A 26,905-nucleotide genomic window follows, 5' to 3' on the forward strand; every position below is an offset into this window, starting at 1 on the left:
GCCGCTCACAAACACAAAGCACAGAGATGAAAAACACCTGCTTTCGCGCAAGGACCACTTGTGGTTTCTAGCCACCGCGCACCCCTTGGGCGGGCCTCTCAGCTACTTCTCATAATGTGATTTCAGTTTCTCTGCCACACAAAGGAAGGAAGGGCAGGGAGCTGCTGTTTCCCCACTGGGTTCCCGGGGCCTGCCTGGTGCCACTCAGAAGACCAGGCTCCTTCCAGCCCGCGGGGGTGGCAGCAGAACCAACCGGGGCCCAGAGGGCCCCCCCACCCCGTGCCAGCCATGCCCGCGCATCTCCCTGCCACACTGGTGCTCCTGGGGACCCTGGCTGGTGAGTTACACACGCGTTTCCCTTGGTGATGGTGTGGGTGGGGGTGGGTGCTGCCATGCCTTACCCTGGTAAATTCAAAGTCATTCTGGTGCCACTGCCCCAGGTGAGACAGGAGAGAGGGTCCTTCCGATTCAGCCAGGCCGGTACTTCACAAAGCCCCCTCCTTATTACTTTATGCAGGTGGGAAACACTTCCATTTTTAAACTCCAAAGTGTGCTTCCCAGTTGGCTGTGATTTCTCTGAGCCGAGCAGAATAAACGCAGACCAAACTCATTGCCATCAAATGGATGCCGACTCATAGCGACCCTCTAGGACAGAGTAAAACGACCACTGTGGGTTCCCGAGACTGCAACTCTACAGGAGTAGAAAGTGGCTGGTGGTTTCAAAGGGCAGACCTGATGGTTAGCAAAACCACTACGCCGCCTGGGCTCTGGCTAAGCAGAATAAACCAAGCTCACTGCCAATCGATGCCCACTCAGAGAGGCACTATGGGCCCGGGTAGAGCTGTCCCTGTGGGTTTCCGAGACTAACTCTTTACAGAGGCAGGAAGCCCCATCTTTCTCCCTTGGAGCAGCTGGTGGTTTTGAACTGCCAACCTTGCAGATGGCAGCTCAACATGTAACCACGACATGAAGCAGACTAGCTGGTGTTAACGCCAGAAGATAGCAGCCCTTCCCCCAGCTTCTAGACAGCACTTCAGGAGAGTTTGTAGAAAATCATTTCCGTTTCAGAGATGGAGAATTGAAGCAGGCTGCAGAAATGCCCCCCGCCCCCAAAACTGTCTCAAAAGAGCTTGTTTATCCGGCTTTCTCAGATGGAAGGGTTATGTCGGTCTCATGCACAGGGACTGTGAAAATGCCTGAGACGGGGTGTGACAGACTGTGCCCTTTTGGAAAGGTGTGGGCCACATCCTGAAAGATGCAGGAGTGAGGGACCACTGCACGTCAGAGAGGCTGGCGGGGGGATTGGGCCCGTGCTGACTCTCTTGTACCCCCACCCACTGCTTTCCTCCAGCGTTTACTGAGTCCTCTGTGCGCTCTTGCTCAGTTCCTGGTATCGAGTGTGCAGGTGGATTTGCAATTCCTTCTAGAATCTCAGAAATGGATATGTGTGAGAGCAAGCTCCATCCAAACGCCCCTGCTAGGATGCTCCCACGGGCTCCCAGTGGCTGTGTCCAGACTTTTAGGAAAGTGGGGTGAAGGGTCAGCTGCCCTGTGTCCGTTGTCCTCTTCGTGCTAAACCAGCGGTTCTCAACCTGTGGGTCGCGACCCCTTTGGGGGTTAAATGACCCTTTCACAGGGGTCGCCCGATTCATAACAGTAGCAAAATGACAGTGACGAAGTAGCAATGAAAATAGTTTTATGGTTGGGGGGGTCACCACCACAGGAGGAACTGTACTAAAGGGTGGCAGCATTAGGAAGGTTGAGAACCACTGTGCTAAACGTTCAGAATTACAGCATGAAGGTTTGGGTTTTTGTTTTGAATCATCGCTGGATTCAGCAGGGCGAGCTGATGTAACTTTTTCTTAAAGTGCAGTCTAGCAGTAACCCACAGTGACTTGTGGTGGCACTAATTAAAGGACCAACGGACCACGGACAGGTTCGGGGCACCACGGGTGTCCCCCAATTAAAGGGCGTGCTGAGAAGCAATGCCCACACTGCTCTTTCCTGTGTGAACTGCAAAATTCTGGGCTTGAACTGAAGCGGGTTCTTCCTCAAAGGTGATCCACGGCCCACAACAGATTGGTGTTTTGTGGCCGTGGGGGTGGGAGGTAGCACCCAACTGAATTCAAAGCCCAGAGCTAACCCGTACCGTCAGGAAGGCCTTGTTCCTATGCCCTGACCTCTCAGATGCTCAGCTTCTTCACAGAAACGTGGGAGACATCAGGTCCTCTTCCAGGGCTGTTGGGAAGACAAACTGAGGCAGCATCCATCAACGGAGATGAGCTCCTTGCTGCTCTGCAGACATGGCGGGCTCCTGTAGCCTGGTCTTTGCACCTGGGCCTCTTCCTGCCTGGAAACCCATTTGCTGTCTGATCAGCCTGAAGAACTTGTCCTGCCATTGAATTTCTCACCCCCCCACCACGCTCCCCTAGTAATGACATGAAGGAGGGACTGTTGGTTCTTTCGGGAGCCCTGATGGGCGTAGCGATTATGAATTGGACTGATAACTGCAAGGGCGGCAGTTCAAACCACCAGTCTCTCTGGGAAAGGAAGATGAGACTTTCTATTCCTGTAAAGAGTTCCAGTCTCGGAAACACACAGGGCCCGATCTTTCCTGCCCTTGACTGTCCATAGGATCACTCTGAGTCTGAATCAACTCGAAGGCAGTGAGTTCGGAGTTTGGTGTTGTGTCTTCAGGACTTTGCCCAAGAGACCTGGCCACACCCAGCCTGACATGGGACCTGGCACAGAGGAGGCCGCTCCAGGCGCACTGAACGGGGTGTGGTAAGCAAGCCAACCTAGGGCTGTCCAGGAAGACATCGAAATGGAATGGGAAATACCTAGATATGTCTGGGAAATACCTAGAGAAGAGGTTGTCCTAAGGCCACTTCTGTGTGGTGACAGACTTTCCCAGGAACTGAGGGACTGAGTCATCTTTCAGACCCTTCTGTGGGCGATCCCCCCAAAACCCAAACTCACTGCCATCAAGTCAGTGCTGACTCACAGCAGCCCTGCAGGCCGGTAGAAGCGCCCCTGCGGGTTTCTGAGACAGTAACTCTTGATGGGAGTAGAGAGCCCATCTTTGTTCCGCAGCGGGGCTGGTGGCTACAGCCCAGCTAGTAACCACTGCAGCACCAGGGCCATGGAGGAACCGAATCTCACACCTCTCCTGCAGATGGCGCAGCTCGAGGGGGGTGGCATGGGGGCAAATGTCTACTGAGTCTCCTAAATCCTCCCGAGGAGTCAGTGGAGTGAAGGTAGAGAAGCTCAAAAACTCACCGCCATCGAGGCAATTCCAACTTTTAACCACCTTCTAGGGCAGAACAGAGCTGCCCTGTGGGTTTGGGAGGCTAGAAAGCCTCATCTTTCTCCCTAGGAGAGGCTGGTGGTTTCAAACCGCTGACCTTGTGGTGAGCAGCCTAACATGTCACCAGTACGCCACCAGGGCTCCTTGAAGGCAGGGAGGAGGGGCGCAAACCCGTGTACAGGCTCCAATATAATACCGTCTATTGATTAGAAGGAGGGCCGGCAACAGGTTTTTTATCATGCAGGCATCTGGTTTGAATGTCTATGGCTGGTTATCAGTCCGAGTTTGAGCTGAGAAGCCGAGGAAAGAGATCATGAGATTTATCCCCATAAAAGCCTAGATTTTTGAGCTCTGTCCTGCTGTTCTCCCCACTGCCCTCCTTGGGGGTCTCAGACAATCAAGTGACCTTGACTAAACTTCTATGGGGCCAATGGTCCTCTCTGAAAATGGTGACCCAATTCTGAAAAAGATTACAAGCAGCCTTCAAAAACTGTGTGTAAAATGGTATTCAAAGATGATGGGAATTTTTCACGAACTCTGTAAAGCCCCCTCATGTGCGTGGTCATATGCACAGGTCTGGTAAAACAACGTAATACTTCACAGTTTTGAGTATCTGAAAAAGATATGTACTGACTAAACAGGGTCACCATGAGTCAGAATTGACTTCATGGCCATGAATTTGGAGGTTTGAAATAAAAATGTAAATGTTCAGATTTATGTAATTAGACATTGCATATTATATTTATATTATTATATTATGCATATTATGCTGCACATTATAATTATATTATTAGGTATTATCATTGTCAGGTTTCTGTCTAATCACCTGCTCCTCATTTATACCCCGTGTCTACAGGGAGGTGAAGAGGAAAGGAGAGGTCAGATTAGGGAAAGCAAGTGAGAATAATAGAACAATATCTCCTAGATGGATTCTAGTTGTAACACATCTGTAGATTTTCTGGGATGTCTAGGTAGAGTCTGCCCCCTGGCATTTTCAGTCCGGTCACCGCCAGCCTGGCCTTCTGGCCATCACCTATGTTCCTCATTCCCAAGACACACCTGTGGACCACCACAAGACCTCAAGACAATTGTCACCTTCAGCCACCACGCTAACATTCCTTATCGGGCATGCATAATTTGTCCTGGTGTCAGGAGTCTTACTGGTCTACTGGGATGCTGCCCATTCACGAGCTCCCGTGTGCTTTGCCCCCTTCCCTGAGTTTACTCAGCACCAGTGAGAGAGGCGTGCTAGTTGCATCTTAAGGAAAGCCTTTGTTCTGGAGGACGTACTCAGTTGAGCAAATTCTGCTCAGTTGGAGAGATTTGGGTTCAGGCAGACAGAGTAGGATTTTAGGAAGGATCCGATGATCTTCCCAAGAGAACAAAAGGAGATTGGTTCTCAGTCTCCCAGAGTTTCCTGCAGCCATCTTTGCGTCCCATGAAATATTCCTGGCAGTCACACCTGAGAGTCAATTCTGTTTCTCCATAGCGATCATGTGAGCCTAGTGAGGTTCTTATTGGGGTTGTGACCCCTGAACTCAAGCTTACTGCAAATGAGTTATGAAAAGAAACCCCAACAACTATCAACCCCCATAAGAACCTTGAAAGGAAATACCTTATTTCAAGCTTTACAGCATGACCATGAAGAACGTACCCATAGTGATTTTCTAAAGGTTTACAAAGCAACCCCCTCCCTCCAACACCCCCCTCCCCACTCAATGCCATCCAATCACTGCCAACTCAGAGCAGCCCTACAGGACAGAGGAGAACTGCCCCTGCCCTTTCTGAAACTGTAAAACTGTCTATGAGAGTAGAAAGCCCAGCCTTTCTCCCTTGGGGTGGCTGGTGGTTTTGAACTGTTGGCCTCATAGATCACAGCTAAATGAGTAACCACTACACCACCAGGCTTCATCCTTAGTGATAGGACTCTGATAAGTTGCCTGGACACTGGCCCTGACCAGGGCTTTGGCATCAGGGTTGTCTGACCTACTCTACCTTCACTAGTGGGAGAGAAAATGTCCGTCCGCCACCACCCAAAGCGGTTTCCTGTAAGCAGTGGTCAGAAGAACCTCCTCTCACCAACCTTTGACCAATTGGAGCATCGGTTATTGCTCCTCTTTACTCTTCTGTGGGCTCAATAATTCATGGCGATGGGTGCACAGAATCACATATTAGCATTTTATTAAGCAAATAGAAGTTTACAAATCTGGATAAAGTACAACTCAGGATACAGTTCTTCCGTCAGGACAGCCCCTGAACTCTACCCACAGGCAGGCTCTCCCTGGGCCCCTGGGCCCCTTGGGCTGGCCTCTGTCCTGCTCCAGCAAGTGTCACAGGGTCTTTAGCTGTGCCAGTAAGCTCCCAGGAGCACCCTAATCCTGTCCAAAGTCCCTCGTTCTCTCCCTCCTTGGATCGGCATGGCCACTGTCACTGTCCTGCGCTGGGGGTCAGGAAGCCCACGGCACCATCTCCCACTGGCCTTCTGGTCGTGCTGCCACCATTTCTCTGCTGCTGTTTCTCAGCATCCGAGCCTTCTTTGATGTTTCAGCTCTCCTTGTTCTGCCGCCTGCGTCTAGGAGGTAGCCAGTGCAGGAAACTGGTCTGAAGAACGCTCTCTGTACCCCCTCTTCTCGGTGGCAGAGAGGTCCCTCCCCCACTCCTATCCCTGGGGTGGCTCATTGTAAGCCTCAGCACAACAAACAACTCCCTGTTAGTGAGTCAATCCTGACACCTCGCCACCCTTCAAAGGACAGAGTAGAACTACCCGAGGAGGGTTTCCAAGACTGTCAGCCTTTACGGGAACAGAAAGTCTGATCTTTTTCCCTTAGAGTGGCTGGTGGGTTTGAACTGCTGACCTTGGGGTTAGCAGTCCAGTGCTTAATCAATGCCAGGGCTTCTTGCTTCTTGATCAAGGCACCATCCGGTGGTTTTCACCTGCTGCCGTTTGGGGAGCCGCTGTTCCTGCGCACTGTGAAACACCACTCCTCAGACTGTCGATTCTCCCCAGCGCCTGATTAAGCTGGCTGCCACGGCATGTGGTCTAGCCCGTGTCCCACACGGACACCAAGGGCGCTCGCTGTTTGTCTTTCTGACAGCTGCACTATGGGCCCTGTGGCGACCCTGAAGCTGAAGGTCTTTAAAGGACTCCCCTGAGACCTTTTCCCTGTCTCTGCTGATGATCACAACCAGCCACGCATCCAGCAGCCAGGGGAAGGTCTGCCCTCTCCCGTGCGACACTCAGTGGCTCAATAGCCCCTACGTGACCAGATGTCCTGACTAAGAAGGGAGCTGAGGGACCACTCAATGCGGTTCGCTCTTCCCATGTGGCCTGAGGCTTCAACGGTGGAGAAAACAGAAAGCATACCTGTCACTTCACCTGTGAGATGTCAAAAACCACACACCCCTCCCCCATTAGAATCTCTCCATTGTCAGCCTATCATAGCGGTTCTCAACTTGTGGGTCGTGACCCCTTTGGGGGTCAAACAACCCTTTCACAGGGGTCGCCCAATTCATACCAGTAGCAAAATGACAGTTAGGAAGTAGCAACGAAAATACTTTTATGGTTTGGGGTCACCACAACATGAGGAACTGTACTGAAGAGTCACGACATTAGGAAGGTTGAGAACCACTGGCCTAGCAGATAGCAAAGCTTCCTGATCCTCCTCATTAGGGTTATATAACCTAATTCACATGACCCCCCACCCCCAAAAGGATACCTTGGACCTTTGCATGATTTAGCAGACAGTTCGATCTACCCCATTGGTGGGCCACAAGCACCTTATTTTCATAGCCCCAAACACCAGAGCAAGAAAGACTGCACACACAAAAAACATGTCCATGACACTACTGATTAGAATTGCAGGGCTTTATAGTAACATCCTTCTTTTCTGAGTCTTGTAGGACTGGCCCTGGATGAAAGCAAGGAATCCATTGAAAGGGTAGAGATGTCTCTCAGTTTACCTGATCATAGACTCCCAAAGCACAGGGTGTTAGGCAGGGTTCTCTAGAGAAACAAACCAGGACACTTATGAGTCTATATATATGGATAGAGAAATATGGCGTGAAGGAATATAACAGACAATTAGTCCATATAGCAGTACAGAGGGCTCAGTTCCACTCACTTCTGTGGAACAGCTAATATACTAGAAGACTTCAACTCATGAGGGTTGCTGGGTCCAAGGTCAAGGAAGTAGACAGCTGAGTCTTCCCTAGAGCAATTCAGGCAGTCTGGCCACAGGCAGCAAATAGCAGGGTGGGTCACCAGCATCAGCAGTTCAGCAGCTTAGCAACGCAGGCCGGATGGAATATCGAACTCAAGCAATGCAAGATGACAGGATCTGCCAGCCTCAAGCACAAGCGATGCTTACACCAGGAGTGTGGCAAAGCAGGTCTCGAAGGAACCTCAAGCTCTAGTGACATGATCCACAGGTTGGCTGCCCCACAGGTAGCGTAGCTCACAAGTTGAGGCAGAGAACTAGCTAAAGCAGCCGCACGCTGGTCCGATCACCAGAGAGCAAGAGAGAGAGGGGTGGGCCTAGCCGAGCCATTTATCTCTTTGCCCTCCAATCAAACTGCAACCTTATTATTCCCACATGTTCCTATTAGCCAGGTTGTTCCAATAAACCTACCTACCACCATCCAGCCCTTGCCAATTTGGTACCTGTTCACAATTCTGTAATGTATTAGTCTGAGTTGACTAGAGAAACAAATTCATAGACGCTCATATGTGTATAAGAAAGCTTTTATAGAAAGACTAATTGTACATTAAGAAAACCTCCCAGCCTAGTCCAGATCAAGTCTATAAGTCCGATATTAGCCCATATGTCAAATACCAATCTACAAAGTCCTCTTCAGACTCACAAAACATGTGCAATGATCTTGAATGCAGGAAGATCACAGGCCAGTGGGTGGGAAGTCTTGTGGATCCAGTAGCATTGTAAACATCTCAGCACTGGCAGGGGTCTCCACATGTAGCTCCATGTGTCTTCAACAGCAACGTCTCCCCGGAAATAAGCGTGTATCCCATCTCCAGTGAGCTACTTATCTCCTTAGCTCCTCCAAATGAGGTCATCAAGCTGCCACCTGATTGACAGGCTGAACTCCACACCTTTACTCATAAGTCTTAAATTGACAACAGATTATGTAACTATCACACGCAGCATCTACATTTTCCCACTTTTCTGACTTCCATGTGACTACAGGGAGGAAGGATAGAACCAAAGGCCTTCTGCCCAAAAGGATCTGTGCCTCTGAGGATCTGTGTCAGCATTGTGCACACTCCAGCTGTCCGTCATGGTCCCCAAAAGGCTTTCACTTACTCTGATGTAATTGAGCCTCACACTAATCCTGGAGATCCTACAGTGCCAGTCTCCTCCTTTACCAATTCAGACGCAGGTGGGTCCCACCAGCCCGCATCAACGGAAAACATCCTATATAGAGGCACTTGTGGAGTTTTTTGTTTTGTTTTGTTTTGTTTTTAAAAAGGTTGTTCTTAAACGTTCAGGTTACTTTTAATTTAGTGGGAGAGACAGCCAATCAACAACTAACCCAATATATAAACATACAAGTATAGAGCTGGTATTCTGTTGGGTCACACAATCAGACAGGCTACTCATCCTGCATTGGCATCTCTAATTATAAATTGGGATTAGGGCACTGAAGAAACTGAGTGGTGACGTGTGCAGCCACGGGCATACCCTGTTTCCCCGAAAGTAAGACATCCCTCCAAAATAAGACCTACTTACAGTTTTGCCTCTCGCTGAAATATAAGGCATCCCCCCAAAATAAGACCTCCCTCAAAATAAGGCCCCTCAAAGCTACCGTAACTCTGGACTCTGGACCGTAGTGGCGGGCACTGCCGCACAGCTCACTGTTGGCCACAGCGCAGTCGGAGCAGACAGGAAGTGCAGGGTCTCTTTTAATAAAACAAAGAATAAATGTGTACCGTATTCTTCTTCATGAAAAAAATAAGACATCCCCTGGAAATAAGACCTAGCGCATCTTTGGGAGCAAAAATTAGTATAAGACACTGTCTTATTTTCGGGGAAACAGGGTATTTACCTATGGAGACCAGAGAAGGCAGCCCGAGGGAAGAGCGGACATTCAGGCTGAAACAAAGGACAGCCACCTGAATGATCAGAGCAATTCTGACAACCTTTTCTTTCCAAGGAGAGAAAATAAGGCTGTTTGTGCCTATAAAGACCGGAACCGCCAATGGCAGTTGTGTTTGTTTGTTTGTTTGTTTGTTTGTTTTGAGGGGGTGAGTTTTTCTTGTCGGAAAAAGGTTAGGTCACTCAAGAAGTTAATCAGAAAAGAAAAAAAAAAGTTAATAATTAGAAAAACAACTGGCAGGCAGATTTTTTTTCTCCAGATAATATTATGAAGAAATGAATCTCCCATCACTGGAGGTAAATAAGCATAGATTGCGCAAGCACATGGAAAAGACGCTCCGTGGACCATTTCAGGATTGGTGGTATGAACGAGGGTCCGATTAGGCAGTGGTTCTCAACCTTCCTAAGGCCGCGACCCTTTCATGCAGTTCCTCATGTTGTGGTGACCCCCCAACCACAAAATTATTGTTGTTGCTATTTCATTACTGTCATTTTGCTACTGGGATGAATCGGGCAACCCCTGTGAAAGGCTCATCGACCCCCCCCAAAGGGTCACGACCCACAGGTTGCGAACCGCTGGATTAGAGGTTAGCCTAATGTGTGTTTGATTCTACATTAGAATCATGCCTGCATGACGTGTGTACTTGATTCTATGGAAACTACAAATGCCTGCATGACTCACACTACCTGTGCTCCGTCGGTCCTGTTAACTGGCTTCACAAGTGAAGGTGGGGCCGGAAGAGGCATGGCCACTCGGAGGCCCAGGGAGGCGCAATCACTTTGGAGGCTTTAGTGCCACTGTCCACGCAGAGCCTGGGGAAGCACAAGAGTGCTTGCAGTGCGGCAGGGTCAGGGCCCACAAAGCACACGCGACTGCAACAATTGTGGTAGACTCTTTGAGGAGATGACCCCGCGGTTCAATCTTGGTGAATTTCCCCCAAACCTCTATCTCTGCCTATTGATTGGGTTTGTTTTTTAATGAACAAAGATGTAGAAGGTTTGAGGGCATGCATGCAATGCTCAACGCTGTTGTTTCCTGATTTGCAGTCATTTTTCAGGATGGCAGCCAAGCAAATGCAAAACCCTTTCCAGAAACCGGAGATGATCGTGAACCCACAACCGCAGCCACCGTACAGGCCAGACTTGCTCTGCTGCCGTCCACTAGCCGAGCACCTCCCAACACTGTCGCAGCAAGAGCAACCGGGACCCCCCCTGCCTCCGCTTCCAAGTCTGAGGACCCGGCAACCCATCCAATCAAGACTCCAGCCCCACTCATGTCAGCAGCTACAGAGTTCTCATCCCCCAGCCCATTAATCTACACCCTCTTCACAGCCCAGGCCCCAAGTAACACCTCACAATTGGTTCCTCCCGTTAGCGAAGCTACCATCCGCCCCAGTGCAACTCCTCACTCCCAGGCACCCACCACCCCTCCTCCCACCCATACATCTGTGACCAGCCCAGCAACTGTCAGCCACACCCCTGGGGGAACCACCCACACCAGGAACCAGACCACGCACGCATGCAACTGCACAACCAGCCCGATGCCCTCTCAGCCCACCCATGTCCCAGGTACAACCCCGGGTACCCACAATGCCACCCCAACAGCACACCCGACACCCTCCGCTCCTGCGCCTACCCTTACACCACAGCCATCACCAGCCCAGACTGGAATCTATGAAGTCCTGAATGGGAGCAGGCTCTGTGTCAAAGCAGTGCTGGGCCTCCAACTGAGTGTTCAGGACCAGGAGACGGTGAGTGGGGCCCACTATCTTCAGGAAGTGTGAGTGGAGCTGGCCGTGCCCAGAATGAGCTGTCCCTCTGCTGTCCTTCCTGGTCTTCAGGGGAAGCCAGGAGCTGTGGGCTCAGCTTTCCCCAGGGATGCTAAGTTACACGGTGGATCTGTTTGAGGGGCTTGGGAAAGTTCAAGAGAAGACGGAATTTAGAAATAGTGGGATCTGCTCATGTTTTGGAGCTCCCCCCTCATCCATAGAAAATGGGAACTGATGGAAAGTATGTGGGGGCAATAGATAGATACACGATCCTTGCTGCTAGTCAGTCACCCTGGGTGGCAGTTTTCAGTGTCAGTCCCAGATAGGTCCGCCCCATCGCATGCATGACTCCCCTCAGGAAGGTTGGATTCGATGACTCTGTCTTCCCGGCCATGCTGCCTGGGTGGTCCAAACAGTGAATGGACGCGGCTGCGAAGAGAAAGATCTGTGTGGTGGGAACAGGTGTGAATCCATCCAGGGGTTCTGCGGAAGAGAAGCCTGGTGATCTGTCTCCAAAAAGATGAGCCAGAGAAAGGCCTGTGGAGCACAGTTCTCCTCTGATGGTCTACGGTCTGCAGAAGTCAGTCAGCTCCATAGAAGCCCGGTGAACTAGTTCCTGCCACCCAAGACAAGGGGTGGGGGATACATCGATGGCTGTGACATTAGTGTGGGACATCTAGATGAACAAAAAAGTCAGCAGGGTGGGGCTGCCATTATTTGGTTTCTCAAAGGCATCACCATAAAAATAGTACATCCTTTGGGGGAGCACAGTTTAATGATTTCAACGAAACCTTGCAAGTCCAAGTTTTCATTTGCGATCAAACCAAACCCAACTCAAGGCCATCAAATCATAGGACAGGGTAGAACTGCCCTGTGAGTTTCTGAGACCGTAACCCTTTATGGGAGGAGAAAGCCGCATCTTTCTCCCGAGGAGCTGGCTGGTGGTTTCAAACTACTGAAACCAACAGGTAATTCCTACATCAGACGGAAGTCCATTAAATAGCACACCCCATCCTACAGAGCCTTGCGACACATCCCATTTACCAAACTGTCAATTCCGTACAGCCTGCCATGGTCACTCATGTCAACTCCACGCATCACAGATGAGAACTGAGCGCCACAGGGGTTCTCGATTCCCTGCATCTTTATGGAAGAAGATCCCCAGACCTCTGGGTGTGTTCAGCCCCCCCACCTTTCAGCTAGCAGTCAAGTGCAGATACATTCCTGCTGTAGGTTATCTATCAAGAAGCATCTCTCGAGGCTCCTCTAACACATCTATGGAATATACTGCTTGGAAATGACATGTGTACCAGGGAGCCCGCAGCTCACGTTCCCAGCTCCATCTCCCGCTCAGGAAGCTGATGGATCTTATTTATTTTAGGCCCTTTCACCGCAGAAGTACTTCAACCTCAACCCCAATGTGACCCACGCCTCTGGGAACTGTGGCGCTCGGAAATCCAACCTCCTCTTGAATTTCCAAGGCGGATTTGTGAACATCACGTTTACCAAGGTGAGGTCTGAGCGCTCCAGCTGGCTCTGGGAGCCCTCATCTTCTCCCTCCCCCTGGGGCCCGTGGTGCAACCCAACCCAACCCAACCCTTGAGTGTAAGTCCCAGCGGAAGGGAGAGGGCCACTGATAAGGATGAGGGCCCGGGATATGGAGAGGGGGAAGTTTCAACATCTTATGTTTGTCTTCTTCCCTCTTCAGCCTCTTAGGGGGGCGACTTGGCCTCTGGGGAGTCCAGCCATTGGCACCCTGGGCAAGCCACCTCCAAAGGAGGAAGTTCTACAGAGGAGTGGGCCCAGTGGGAATTCCCAGGGGAGGCAGGAACATGTTAAGATCAAAGCGAAATGTCACGAAGGGTTTTTTCCAACCACTGCTGCCCAGATTCAGGGACTCACCAGAGACTGGGCTTTCCAGACCACATCTTGGAGGGGGGTCGGCAAAGGGGTCAAGTTCAATGAAGGTGGAAGCTGGTGACAGAGACGTAGCTGCAAACGTGTCACTTATTTTCCTTGTGACACGGGCAGGCAGCTTACCCTGTATGGGTTTTATTTTGTCATTTGTAAATGGGCCACGGAGGGGGAGGAATTTGAGACCACCGCTGCTGAGCGTGTGTCCGGGGCATGAGGAGCTTTGGACCTCAGGAACCAGCAGCTGTGTTTGCAGGAATTGGGATGGCAAGCTGTTGGAGAGAGGATCCAGAGCGATGGAATTCCCTGGAGTGTCCTTGCAATCGGTAGAGAATGAGCCAGGGAGGAGGCTGTGAGAAGACAGCTACAGCCTTTGTCTTACCTGGGACCCTTGAAGTGAAGGAAATGGTATCGTAATAGAAAAGCCCAGCAGACAGGCCTGGCCGGACGAACTCTGAAAGCATGCTTACTGGCTATAGCACCTCTACTTTGGATCCTAGCTTCCTCACCTGTAAATCATCAACACCTCTTTAACGGGGCTTGTAGGCACACTGGTGGCACTTTGGGTTAGGCATTGGACAGCTAACTGCAAGGCTGTTGGTTCAAACCCACCAGTCATTCCACAAGAGAAAGATGAGACCGTTTGCTATCATACCCTATCTAGGATCTATGTGAGTTGGAATCTGCTTGATGTCAATGGCTTTTTGGTGCCGGTTTGGTTTTTCGTTTTGGTTTGTAGCAGGACTTTAAGGATCCCTGGTGGTACAGGGGTTTAAGTGCTCAGTTGCTTACCTAAAGGTCTGTGGTTTGAACCCATAAAGAGCAATAGCCTTGAAAACCACTGAGTGCTTCTACTCTGTCCTATAAGGCCATGGGGAGTTGGAATGAACTCGACAGCTGTGGTGAACAGGACTTTGGGAAGATTAGGAACGGTGTGCATATAAACTGTGTAGCACAGTGCTGGATTCCCAGCAATGCCCAGTAAAGGGTAGGGGCTATTGTTATCGCTAAACTGATCACAAAGGCTTTATCCTTCTTATTTTTTCTCTGTAAGGGAGAGATGCTCATGTGAGATTAGGGTTTCCTTCCTGCTCCTGGGAAGCTCTTCCCATCTCAGAAGCCCGATGGGTTGGTTCTACTCTGTCTTAGAGGGTCACTTTGAGTTGAAATCAACTCGATGGCTAGATATGAAGTTATATAATATAAAGTTATATATATGTATATATATATATATATTTTTATATATATATATAAAGTTACCAAGAATAAAACAAGTCACTTCAGCAAAATGGCCGAAGGAAAGTATGTTTACTTATCATGGGGGCTTGATTCCACCACCCCACCCCACCCTGTGAGTAACTGGAGAACATCAGACCCCACTTTTCCACCTCCTCCCCTCCACTCTCTCATCCCTCATCTTGATGTTCCTCTGTAGCACGCTGCTGTCTCTGCGGCCGGGGCCTTAAGCAGAACTGCAAACAGAAACTTCCTTGGCACCTGCTAGCCTCTCTTTTTAGGGATCCCAGGTGGCATCGTGGTGAACACATTAGGCTGCTCACCACAAGGTTAGCAGTTCAAACCACCAGCTGCTCCACGGGAGAAAGATCCACGTTATACTCTCATAAACAGTACCATCTCTGAAACCCACGGGGGCAGTTCTACCCTGACCTGTAGGGTTATAAAGGAGTCGGCAATGATTAAGTGGTAAAGTCTCTTTTTGCTACTTTCCTCTGTCTCCTTTTGTCCCCAGGCCCTGCCTGTTGGATGCTTTCAGGCTAAACTCTGACCAAACTCTACCCCTGTATTGAACGTCTCTAGGCTCCAGATAGCCCCTCCCTCCAGAGGGGTGGGGCAGAAAATGAGTGCCCCGGTAGAGCTAGAAGCACTAACGGATCCTTCCTCCCTCCACCCACCTGCAAAAGGGCACACCCTCAGTCTTGGGCCAAAGGGCCCTGTTTGCCCCCGTCTCCCCACCCAACTCACTTTACTCATTCCATTCTCCAGTCAATGTCCACTCACAGCGACCCTCTAGGGCAGGGCAGAACTGCCGCTGTGGGTTTGCAGGACTAACGCTTTCTGGAAAGAGAAAGCCCTTCTCTCTCCCACGGAGCAGCTGGGGGGTTCCTACTGCTGGCCTTGCCATTAGCAGCCCAGCTGCTGACAACGCAGCGTCCCATTCTCCTGCACAAATGAATGGCCCCAAGCAGCCCTGCACTCTAAGAGAAAACCTAATTCGGCAAAAGCAAGGTCCACAAACGCAAGGCCGAAAGGTACGAAGCCCTTAAAGCGAGAAGCGGACAAGGAAAAGAGACGTCCTTCCATGTCTCTTTTCCCATGTTTGATGAAGATATTTGGACAAGAAGATGTTCGTTTCCCCCTAAAAGCCAGGGTCAGGCTGAGAAGCGGCAATGGACAAAGCCTCAGTGTCTGGGGACACGTCGTCCCGTCAGATGGAACAGCCGCTCCTTGGCTGGTGACACCCGGTGGGGCAGGGGCTGCTGGAGAGCCAGCAGCTCTCAGTCATTGGGACTGATGTCAAATATCGGCCCCTTCTCCTCCCTCAGCTGGTGGCCAGAGGCCCATGTGGCCGGTTCTTCAGTGGTCAAGCAAAGGCAGAAGTCTAGATCTTTGCACAAACGTACACGAGGTGTCAGTGCCTGCAACCTTTTTTTTGTTTTCAATCCGAGCTTCTTGCCAGCCAAGCGCTACACAGTTGGCGGCCACACTGGGCCCATGGGCTTCGGTGCTGCTGCCGCTTCCCCCTTAGTAAGTGGAATGCACTGGAGCAGGAAAGCCTTCTTGGGGTCTCCAAAACGCAGACCCTCTCAACAATTCGACTTCTCAGACCCTGCTAGTCTAGAGCTGTGTTTCTTAACCTCACAGGGGTGCTGTTTGGGGCAAGATCATTGGCTGCGGGATGTCCTGTACCTTGCAGGATATTTAGCAGCAGGTCTAGCCTCTGCCTACTAGTTTAAGGTGACCAGACGTCCAGCTTTTGGCGGGACAGTCCCGATTTTAAACAGTTTTTCCTGTGTCCCACAGCATTTTTAAAAAGTCCCGATTTTTGGAAAGAATGCACGACAAGCTAGGGTATATGGTTTTTGGCTGCCATGTGGCTATTTCCCCAGGATATGAGTTTTATCAATGGTGTCCTGCTTTACCAATGTTAAAATCTGCTCACCTTATTAGTAGTTGCCAGTAGCAGATACACACATCCTTACACACACACCACCCCCACCACCCCCACCCCCTGACTGTGAAAACCAAAATGCCTCCAGACATTGCCAAATGTTCTCTTAGGGGGGACCTCAGGAAAATCACATCTAGTTGAGCTCCACTGCCCTAAAAAAAAGGAGGGGGGACCTGGGAAACTAGAAGTTGGTGTGGGTCACGGTGGAACATGGATGAATGACTGGTGAGACACAGCTGTAGACCCTAAAGGGACGCTCCTTAGAAGGCCTGCCTGGCTGCGATCTGCCAATTGAGCACTCAGGATGTACTGAGCACGGACCTGGTCCCCAGCATTGGACTAGGTCAGTGGTTCTCAGCCTGTGGGTCACATGACCCTTTCACAGGGGCTGCCCGATTGATCACAGTAGCAAAACGACAGTTAGGAAGTAGCAACAAAAATAACTTTATGGTTGGGGGGTCACCACCACATGAGGAACTGCATGAAAGGGTTGCGGCGTGAGGAAGGTTGAGAACCACTGGTCTAGGCCTTATGGGAGGAAATAGAAGACATAGAAGCTACAGTCAGAGGTTTCAAAATGTGTACAATGATTTGTTATTTTGAAAAGGGAAATACTACCAAGGGGGGGTGTCAAGGAAAAACATCTGCCTCCTGAGATCTTTCTTGGCCCAGTTGTTCAGTCGAGACGTAGAAGGTCCATCTCACGCTCTGTGTGACCCCGGACAAGTCAGCTCTTGGGAGCCTCAGTTTCCTCTTCTCCGAAGCAGAGCCAGCTGGCATCTGTTTGGCCGGGCTGCCGCTGTGCCCATGACTGCCCTGGCTGAGAGCGAGCGTGGGGTCTGGCTGGCTCATCATGGGGGAGGGGTTTAAGGGAGGGGGGGGAAGGAGTGGGTTCCTCTCTCGTTTCCCTCCATTTCCTTTTTTTGAAGAACTGAAAGCCTCTCTGTGCCAGCATCTCATTTGATTAGATTCACACCTTGGGGGGCTGCTAGGCCCCACCCCCACGGCTGCCCCCTTTAGCTCCTGCTCTCGCCCTTGGCCCTTGGAGAGCCTCTCTTTTCCTGTGCTCAGGAAAGCAGCCGAGGCCTCTGGGTCAGCCTGCGGGACAGGAGGACAGTGGTGGCCCTGGGGAGAGGGCAGGCCTGCGTCAGGTAGGGTATCTGCGTGCTGAGATCCTGAAGTCCCGAGCAGCCGGCGCTAGGATTAATCACGGAAATGTTCTGCTCACAAAAAAGAAAAAAGAAAAAAAAAACCCTGCTGGGCGTAAAGGCAATGTCCACATCCTGAACCGCTGTGACCACACGGCCCTCCCACGATACACCTGGTGGAAGTTGAAGGAGGACCCTGGGGCTAGATGGCGGTTGGGCCTAATGGTCAGCTGGTTCTGAATCCCCTGTGTAAAGGTGGGCTTGGCCTTTGTGGAAGTAGGGCTCTTGGATGCGGTGTTGCAGGGTGCCCCATAGGTACCAGCTGTGAGGTCAGCATCCCACTGGCTGAGTCGTGAGGTGGAACTTTTGCAAGTGGTCAGTTGGCACAGACACTGAGTGCTGGCCTTCTGTCGGCAGCTATGCTAGCTGGCCGCACCCAGCCCCCTCCGGCACTGCTCGTGGGATTTGCATGTTGTCTTCAAGACTCTGTCATGGGAGGGATTTCTTCCTCTACCCCCCCCCCCCAGCCCCGAATGAGAAAGAGACAGGGCAGAGGACAAGCCTGTGAGTGCCCAAGGAGAGCGCTGACTATACACTGTGTCACGCGGGGGGTGGGGGGGGTGGGGCAGGAACTTTCCCTGGAGGTCCCTCCCATCAACCAGCTGAAGTTCCAGCTATTTCTGTGATCATTCGTGCTATCTAAGTCCGTATATCTTGTTTGGCCCCCTTTCCCGTGGTAGCACTGATCACCAGAGGGTGAGTGGGGAAGCCCTTCTAGAAGTGCAAAGCACCCTTTCCTTCTGCCACAGGGAAGCGGGGGATTCCAGGAGGCCGCCCACCCGGCTCAGGGCTCGGCAGCATCAATCTCACGCTGCAGCCTGAGCGACTTGCGCACACCCAGCCCTGCTCTCATTCCCTGTGGGGGGCCATCTAACCTTCCTGGAGACATGAACTCCCTAATGTATTTAGAGCATTTGACACCCTACCCAGGAAAATGCACATTCGATTTTGCATACATTTTCCCCCAGAAGGTTCATGGATACCACGCCACCCCCCATACTTAAGATTGAGTGGTCATCAGGTTAAAAATTGCTGCCCTAAGATATCAATCAATACCACCCCCCCACCTTCAACTCCCAGTGGCGCAACCTAAAGTTTTCAAGTTGTACCAGCAGGTGCTGAATTTCAGGTTCCAGAAGCACTTGTGTAGTTAACGCGACGTTTTCATAACATTTAATTAAATGTATATATTAATATATATATTGACAACTATGAAAGTAAAGAATGAAAACAAAAATTTTTTCCCTGAAATTAAAATTCAGGCGTTATAGGGTTAAGACCCTCCTTGGGTGCAGGACCAAGTTCTTGTTTATTCTTTACTTACTGTGTGGTATGTTGACTTTTTATTTGACATTTTCCAACACAACTACAGCTTAGTGCCGACACGCACCCAGGCCCCTGAGTCAAGAATTTAATAGCTTCCCTAAAGAAAGCTTGTACGCCAGGAGCGGGCCCACAGGTTAACACAGCGCTGTGTTTACAGGATGAAAACTCCTATTACATCAGTGGAATGGGGGCTTCCCTGACCGTCTCAAATCCAGGTCAGTATGTAGAGAAAGACTTTTCCATGAATGGTGGCACGGCTTTTCTGGTGAGGGCATTTTTATTTTTCTCTTTGTTTTTGTTCTATGGAAACTTTCCTCTTCGTCCTACCTTTAAGCCCTTTAAGGAAAAGGGAGCCAGGTCTTTGGGGAGTTGACTAGATCTTTGCTCACCTGCTCATGAAGGAAGGTGGGCTAGACGATGCACCAATAAGGAGTTCCCATGGCAAATGTTAGCTGTAGGATCTTAGGCAAATGTTTACAGCTCTCTGACTCCCCGTTTCCTCCACTGCAAAAGGAAGACAATGGTATACATCACAAAGATTGCAATGAGCATGAAGGTGGGCACTGCATGCAGAGCGCTTGCACACTGCCGGCCCCCGGCCAGCATCCCCCTGAGACCCAGGCAGATGCACCACGAAAGGGCAGGGCAGGAGGGTGGTTCCAGGCTCCCCGCTGACAGCGTGGACACCCTTGGAGCATCAGGTCAATGCATTCACTGAGGCCGACGGTCTGGTCCTCCACTCTTCCGTGTGCTGGCGAGGAAAATTACAGCTGCATGTCCTTAAAAGAGCACGGCCACTTCAAGGAGGCTGATATTAAACCAAGGTCATGGAATGGAGGTGTAAAATCAGAACGCCAGCATGTTGCTTTGAGGGGCGTAGCGGGTTACACTTTGGGCCGCTAACTGCAAGGTCAGCAATTGGGCTCCCCCAGTCACGTCAAGAGAGAGAGATGAGGCTTAAAGATTTACCATCTCAGGAAACCAAAGGCACAGCTGTACTCTGCCCTGTAGGATCACGATGAGTTGGAATGAACTCACAGGGGGTGGACAGTGTGCCACTTGATCACGTGGCCACTTCATATTGTAAATGTCAAGGCTCCTAATCACTTGGGATCTTCTGGGTAGTGAATCCATTTTCTCCCATTCAGAAGCCAAATTCTAATCAGAAAGGTGCTTGATCAGTATGGAATTGGAGCAAATGGAGTTATTTATATGGTTAAAATGTTTATTCACCATTTGCCTTTAGGCTTCCACCTCCTTGAAAAGGGTGTGGGCTAGGCTTGGGGCTACCAACTACAAGGACAGCAGTTCAAACCCATCTGATGCTCCGTGGGAGAAAGATGAGGCTGTCTGCTCCTTTAAAGGTTTACTGTTTCAGAAACCCTAAGGGGCAGTGCCACTCCACCCTATGGGGTCACACTGGATGAAGACCAACTTGATGGTAGTGGGTTTATCATACAATAGGGCCAGTCTCAGAGCAAAGTCCTCCCTCCTCAGCACACTCAGGTGGACAGAGATGTATCCCTCTCCCTTTGAACTGTTTCCATGGGTGAACACAACAACCCTGTTATTGATAGGCTATGTCTTCCTCTCACTCTGTTAATATATACAGTCTAGTGTTGTGCAAATGCTCCTTCGGTGACTCTGCACATCATTTCTCTCACTCATGAAGGCCTCCTGTTCCACTTCTCTTATTTCTGAAGTGTCTATGGGCACCTCCATAATGTCCCACCACCTCTGTCCTCGGGGGTTAAAAGTAACTGATGCAAAACACTTCCCAGACTCCTCACTTTCACGTTATCTATCTCATCCCAGCTTACAGAACACTTGGCTCTGTAAAACAGCACACACACAAAAGTCCCTACCTAACAGATGGTTCACGAGGAGAAGGTACCAGAGCCCCCAGAGAACCACGTCTGAAGGAAGGTCATTTCACCCTACCTGGGCAGCCCAGCAGCAGCTGGGTCTCGGTGGGGGCAGCCCAGGATTCTTACAGACCTGTCTCCACCTTTGCCTTTTTAGAGAGAACATATCAAGGCATGCAAAGCGCGATGGTGTGGTTTGAGGCCATGGTGGGCCATTCCTTCAAATGTGTGAGTGAACAGAGCATCAAGCTGTCCCCTCTCCTTCAACTGAAAACCATGAATGTCCAGCTTCAAGCCTTTGATTTTGAAGCAGACAACTTTGGAAACGGTAAGCTCCAGGTTCATCCTATCAAAAGCATGAACCTTGGGGAGCAGCAAAGGGTGGGTGGGGTGGGGTGGGGATGTAAGACTCCACAGAAGCCATCAAAGGCCTACAAGTTCCGTGAGCTTGCAGTGAGAGTCCACAGAGCTCTTGGGGCTGAGCGCCTCTCACACACCATCCCCTCCTGCCATTTCCTCAGCGACGCCAAGACCCCTGAGCCCACTCGTGCCCATTGACTTCCGGGTCATGTTCCGGCTCAGACAAACTCATTCAACACTGACAGACAGTGGCACTGGTTTTCTCCTCATCTGGCCCCACCACCCACGCTCACTCATTTAGACACCCGCTCATTCAGTCAAAGCAGAAAGCACCGGCCCTGCCCCCTCTTCCCAGCCTGGACATGGTGTTGCGTCCTGGTGAATGCAGGTGTGCTTAGAGAATGCTTTAAAGATCCTGTGTGTTCATGGTTTCCAAATGAAAGATTCCAGAAGGGATTCTATTCCAGGGACAGAGGGAGGGGAGAATAATAGTCTGAGGAAGAAACAAGTTCTGTTGGACCCCGTGCTTCAATTATAAGCTCTTTCAACTCACAAGTGCTTTGCTGGGGTCAATTCTAGTTCCCATTCGGCTTCTGCCTCGGGTTCTGACCACCATCCATACTGCTGGATTGACGGCTAGCGGGGGAGAGACAGGTCTAGGAAGTGGGCAAGGGGCAGACAGGATGACTTTCCAGAAAGCACTTTGCCCCCTGCCAGGAAAAGAAAACGTTACAGGGGCTCAACTTCCATTTCCAAAGTAGCGCTCTCATGAATACCTCTGAGCAGTCAGCAACTGTAGATGGAGCTAGAAGTTTAGCCACACAGGAGGCTTCTATCGTGCAAATCTGATCTCCATTTTGGATTACCTGAGCCTTGAAGGTATAGCCGTATTATAGCTTTTCATTATAAGTCTGAAAGCAGAAAATGCTGACACAAGTGGTGGAAACCAGTTGGCAGAGGAGGCACCCAGGTAGTTCTTGCCTCGGCAGTCTGGGTTGCTGTGGGTTTTGTCTGAGCCTCTTCTAGTCTCTGCATCAGGTTCGGCTCTTTGCCACAGCGCTAGGACGGAATAGGAAAATTTGCTAGTTGGTCTTGCCCTCATTTTGTCACGTGATCTCAAAACTAAAACCAAAAAAAGGATTTTTTTTAAAAGAATCATTTACGAAGGTTTGAAAATTCTCTATAATCTTGTGATCCTTTCCTCCTCGAAACTGGTATGTGAAGTACAGAAGTCTTCATGACAGAGCCTGGAAATACAACGTTTCAGCAGCTCCAACCTGGCCTCCAGGTAGCAGCGCTCACAGGGGGAGGGAGAAAAGCAAGCTTTTAAATTTTTCTTTAAAAATAAAAATAAAATTTTTTTTGTTCTCAAATTTCCGTCCACTGGCTAGTTCCCCAAGTGGGAAACTCTAGCAGAGCCTTCCCATCTCTCTCATACCAACATATCATCTCTCTCTCGTACAAACCATCACAGAGCCCTGCCATCCTGCCTCCCAAACACTTATTCGCGCCACAGCGATGGCCCCAGCCCAGCCCCAGAATCCCAGGCTGTGGCTTCAGATGCCACGAAAGAAGCTCAAAGGTCAACATGATGCCGTTCAGTACCCAGCACTGTCAACCAGGGAGTGAGCAGCCCCGGTGGCGCAGAGGTTAAGTGCTCAACTGCTAACCGAAAGGTCTGCTGTTTGGACCCACCAGCCACTCATGGGAAAAAGCTGTGGCTGTCTGCTTCAGTGACTATACCGGTCATGGGAACCCTATGGGGCAGTTCTACCCTGTCCTAGAGATTGACTAGCTATAAGACAGCCTAGCTGGCACCCAAGGACAACCAGAGGTGGGGAAAGAGCGAGTTTATCTTTAAAAGCTAGCGAATCCGGCTTCAAAAGACACTTGTCTGTGTAAAGGACCATGGGAGCTGGGAGGAAAGTGTGATGGATCAACAGGGTGGGAGGTGGGTGTCATAGGAGGCCTGGCCAGTAGGTGACATTTGGACAGAGCCTTGAAGAAGTGGAGAAGAAGCCAGCAAGGGTACAAGCACAGCTTCGGAGAGAGCACAGTCCTCCCAAACCATTGGCACCTGATTCTCCCTTCTCCGCTCTTGCTTCCTATCCTCCTGCAGGGAGTTTCCCCAGCCCCACGACACGAGGGGCTGCTGGGGCAGCCATTGAGGAGGCATAGATTTGGGGCAGAAAGCTTCTGCGTGTCAGTTGACGCAGGTGCCTGTACTCAGAGTTGAGAATCACAGCTGTGGGGCTTCAGAGTCAGGACCCTCTGGACCAGCCCAAACCAAACACATAGTCACGAGTCGATTCCTACCTGCAGCAATGCCATATGTTACAGCAGGGCTTTCCTTGAATAGAGAAGGACACTGGTTCAGTGCTCGCTGCTAACCAACCAAAAGGTGGGTGGCTTCAACCAGCATCTCCGAAGGACAAAAGACCTGGCAGTTTGCTCCCATCAAGAGGATCAGTCTGGAAAAGCCTGTGGGCAATTCTCCCGTGGGGCCACTTGACGGTCCCCAACCGCGACCATCTTCTCAGACACAGTTCCCGGGCAAGGCCTGAACCAACACCCTTCTGCCTGCTAATCAAGTACAAACTATTTGTACCACCCAGGGACCCTTCTAGACCAAGCCAGTGTTTCTCCATGTGAGACCTGCCCCCAAATGGATCAGAATCACCTGCCCCTCACCCCCACCCCTCTGAATCATCCGCTCTAGGCCCCAGGGCCTGGAATCTGCCTGTGACCCATTCCCCCAAGTGATTACAAGCACTGGTTTCAGATCTCAGCCCTGTGTGGAGGCAGCAGGGGCTCCCCCAGTTCCCTCTCTCCTTCAGTCTCCTGTCTGGAACGCTGAGGCAGAAAGGGCCGGGGTCACGTGCCAGCGTCTGTGACCAGGCCGTAATACCCACCCCTCTGACTTCCATTGCAGTGCAGGAATGTTACAGTGACAGAAGCCGGAGAGAAATCCCCGTGGCCATGGGCCTGAGTATCACCGGACTGTTTGTCGTTTTGCTAACCGCATGCCTGGTGGCCAGAAAGAGCCCCAGTAGAGGATATGAACACATGTAAAGCCCCGCCTTCTTCAAAACCCGCAAGGTCCCCCAAACCAAATCCATTGCTGCGGAGTCCATTCCGACTCCTAGCAGCCTTGCAGGACAGACTAGAACCGCTGCACCCGGTTTCGAGCGCTGCCAATCTTTATGAAGGCCGACGGCCACCTCTTTCTCCCACCGAGCAGCTGGTGGGTTTGAACAGCCGCTTAGCAGCCGAGCCCTCGGCTACTGGCCATCAAGGGCTCCTGTCGCGCAGATGAGGCTTTGGGAAGTCTGACTTTGCATCTGCCTCCTGAAGCGAAGGGGTAGATTGACCCAGCTGCCTGTCTCAATCTGATTTGAAACCTACCTTTCCACCAAAGGGCCATCAGAAGGCGAGCTGAAGGGTGACCCCATCCCATTTCCTTCTGCTGCTGTCAGTCGGCTCTGTCCAGTGGGGTGACATCCAGCCTTCTTGCAGCAGGCTGCTGTGAGGCACGGGGAGCCAGAGGCAGGGGCGCAGCGCACTGGGGGTGCTAGTCAGGAGGAAAGCATAGGCTGAAGGGAGATTTGTCCGGAAGACATTTTGTCTGGAATGTCATGGCTTTTCTAGTACAGTTTAAGAGCCTCAATCTCCAAGAAAATAAAACCGTTTCTACATAGATTCTAATGTGATTTCAAACTCCGGAATTTTGCCCAAATGATGATTGACTTAAATGACAAGTAATCTTACTGTTTTTTTAAAGGCATATCTTAAACGACTGCTTTACATCATTAGTAAGGACTTTGAAAACTTCCCGACGCTTCCACTTTCCCCCAATGTTAACAATACAGAAAAAGTTAACACTTCAAACTCCCTGCCGTGAAGAGCAATCCAATGCATACGCTGGCCTAAGGACAGAGCAGAGCCAGTCCCAGGGTGTCCATCTTCATGGGAGCTGACTGCCTCTTATTTCTCCCGCAGAGCGGCTGGTAGGTTTGAACTGCCAGGCTTGAGGTTCACAGCCCAATTCTTTTTTTTTTTTTTTCCATGTATGTAACTTTTATTTGTTTTGTTTTGTTTAGTCATTTTATTAGGGGTTCATACAACTCTTATCACAATCCATACACACATCAATTGTGTAAAGCGCATTTGTACATTCATTGCCCTCATCATTCTCAAAACATTTCCTCTCCACTTAAGACCCCGGCATTAGGTCCTCATTTTTCCCCTCCCTCCCCGCTCCCCCTTCCCTCATGACGCTTTGATAATTTATAAATTGTTATTTTGTCATATCTTGCCCTGTCCGACATCTCCCTTCACCCACTTTTTGGTTGTCCGTCCCCCAGGGAGGAGGTCACATATAGTTCCTTGTAATCGGTTCCCTCTTTCCTACCCACTCTCCCTCTACTCTCCCTGTATCGCCACTCACACCACTGGTCCTGAAGGGATCATCCGCCCTGGATTCCCTGTGTTTCCAGTTCCTATCTGTACCAGTGTACCTCCTCTGGTCTAGCCAGACTTGCAAGGTCGAATTCGGATCATGATAGTGGGAGCGGGGAGGAAACATTTAGGAACTAGAGGAAAGTTGTATTTTTCCTCCTTGCTACATCGCACCCCGACTGGCTCGTCTCCTCCCCGAGACCCCTCTGCAGGGGGATCTCCAGTCACAGCCCAATTCTGAACCCACTACCCCACCAGGGCTCCTAGTTTCCCTGCTCAGTACTTACCAAAGAGGTCGGCCCAACCCCGAGACCCAATAAATGTTGTCTCTGATTTCTTCACCTTCCTTTGTCCTCAGCTATCTTACCACTGTCCCTCTTTCGTCTCTGTTTTTTTCTGTCATTAGACAGGTTCTACTCCGTCCCCACATATTTTTCAGATCCACTTGTTAACCGTGTGGTCGTTGGGGGAGGGGCAACGCATAAAAACAATCCCACCGACAAACAGGAGGAGGTAGACCTACCCGTGCAAATGACCCCTTTTCTTTCATTCGAGAACATGTACCAAACACAAACAAACACACAGGATATGACCAATTGGGAGGGATTGATATGTGGAAGAAAAAAAAGTCTATCAAAACGTGGCTCTAAATGATCGTCTATGGTTTTCTATGACACTGGTTAAACATTTCAGAGAAAGCGAGTCTTGGACTTTGGGCTCTTTTAGCTGCTGTTCTTGGCAAGGAGTCTTCTTTGGTGGGCTCCATCTCCTAGGGAAGTCATACATTCTGTCTGACAGGCAGTGACATGGCAGCAACACCTAGAACCACTGCTAACTTAGGGAATTGACTGGCTCTCCCTCGGCTAGTGTAAGTCTCTGCCCTGTGGTGGAGGGGAGGGGCGGGAAGGGTGCAGGGCAGCTTTGAGAGTCCCTGAAGCCCTGAATGTGTGGGGAGAACCTGCTTTCCCTGTAAAACAGAAGAATGTTGATTAAAACCCCCGCAGATTTCACAGGGGGGCCAGGGCATAGCTTTCAAGAACGGAAGCCTCTTTCCAATCACCTCCCTCAAGCAGGCATCCAAAAATAGGCCACCCCAGGCTCCCCGGTTCACACTCTGGATCAAGGGTACTTGGAAAGCTCTCTCCTGCTCAGCACGAGCTGTTTATTCACCAGGCCACTGACCTTCCTGTAAAACCAATTGACCGGTGGCTCCGGGAGATGTCTCCTTCAGCAGATGGAAATGCCGTGTGAGATTTCACAGCGAGAGGGGAGGGGTAAGGCCATTCCCAGGAGCCAGGGGGGCTGATGAGGGTCCCTGAGTGCCAAGGCAGGACAGGACTTTCCACCGCTGGGCTCTTCAGGGTCAGAGCGCTAAGGCTTTAACGTGCCTGGGGGGGG

General features: G+C 50.6%; 1 protein-coding gene across 1 annotated transcript in view; it reads left to right on the forward strand.

Moving 5' to 3' along the window:
- The first annotated feature begins 288 nt into the window (after positions 1-288).
- Positions 289-26,905, forward strand: part of LAMP3 (lysosomal associated membrane protein 3) — a 34,698-nt gene continuing 8,081 nt past the window's right edge. The window contains exons 1-5 of the mRNA XM_013006143.2: positions 289-337; positions 10,465-11,168; positions 12,568-12,696; positions 18,982-19,039; positions 20,847-21,017. Of these exons, the coding sequence (XP_012861597.1) occupies positions 289-337; positions 10,465-11,168; positions 12,568-12,696; positions 18,982-19,039; positions 20,847-21,017 (1,111 nt within the window). The remainder of the gene's footprint in view (positions 338-10,464; positions 11,169-12,567; positions 12,697-18,981; positions 19,040-20,846; positions 21,018-26,905) is intronic.

The sequence above is a fragment of the Echinops telfairi genome, unplaced genomic scaffold, assembly GCF_000313985.2.
Source record: "Echinops telfairi isolate 266 unplaced genomic scaffold, ASM31398v2 ScPeMD7_4225;HRSCAF=4972, whole genome shotgun sequence".
In the NCBI taxonomy this organism is placed as follows: Eukaryota; Metazoa; Chordata; class Mammalia; order Afrosoricida; family Tenrecidae; genus Echinops; species Echinops telfairi.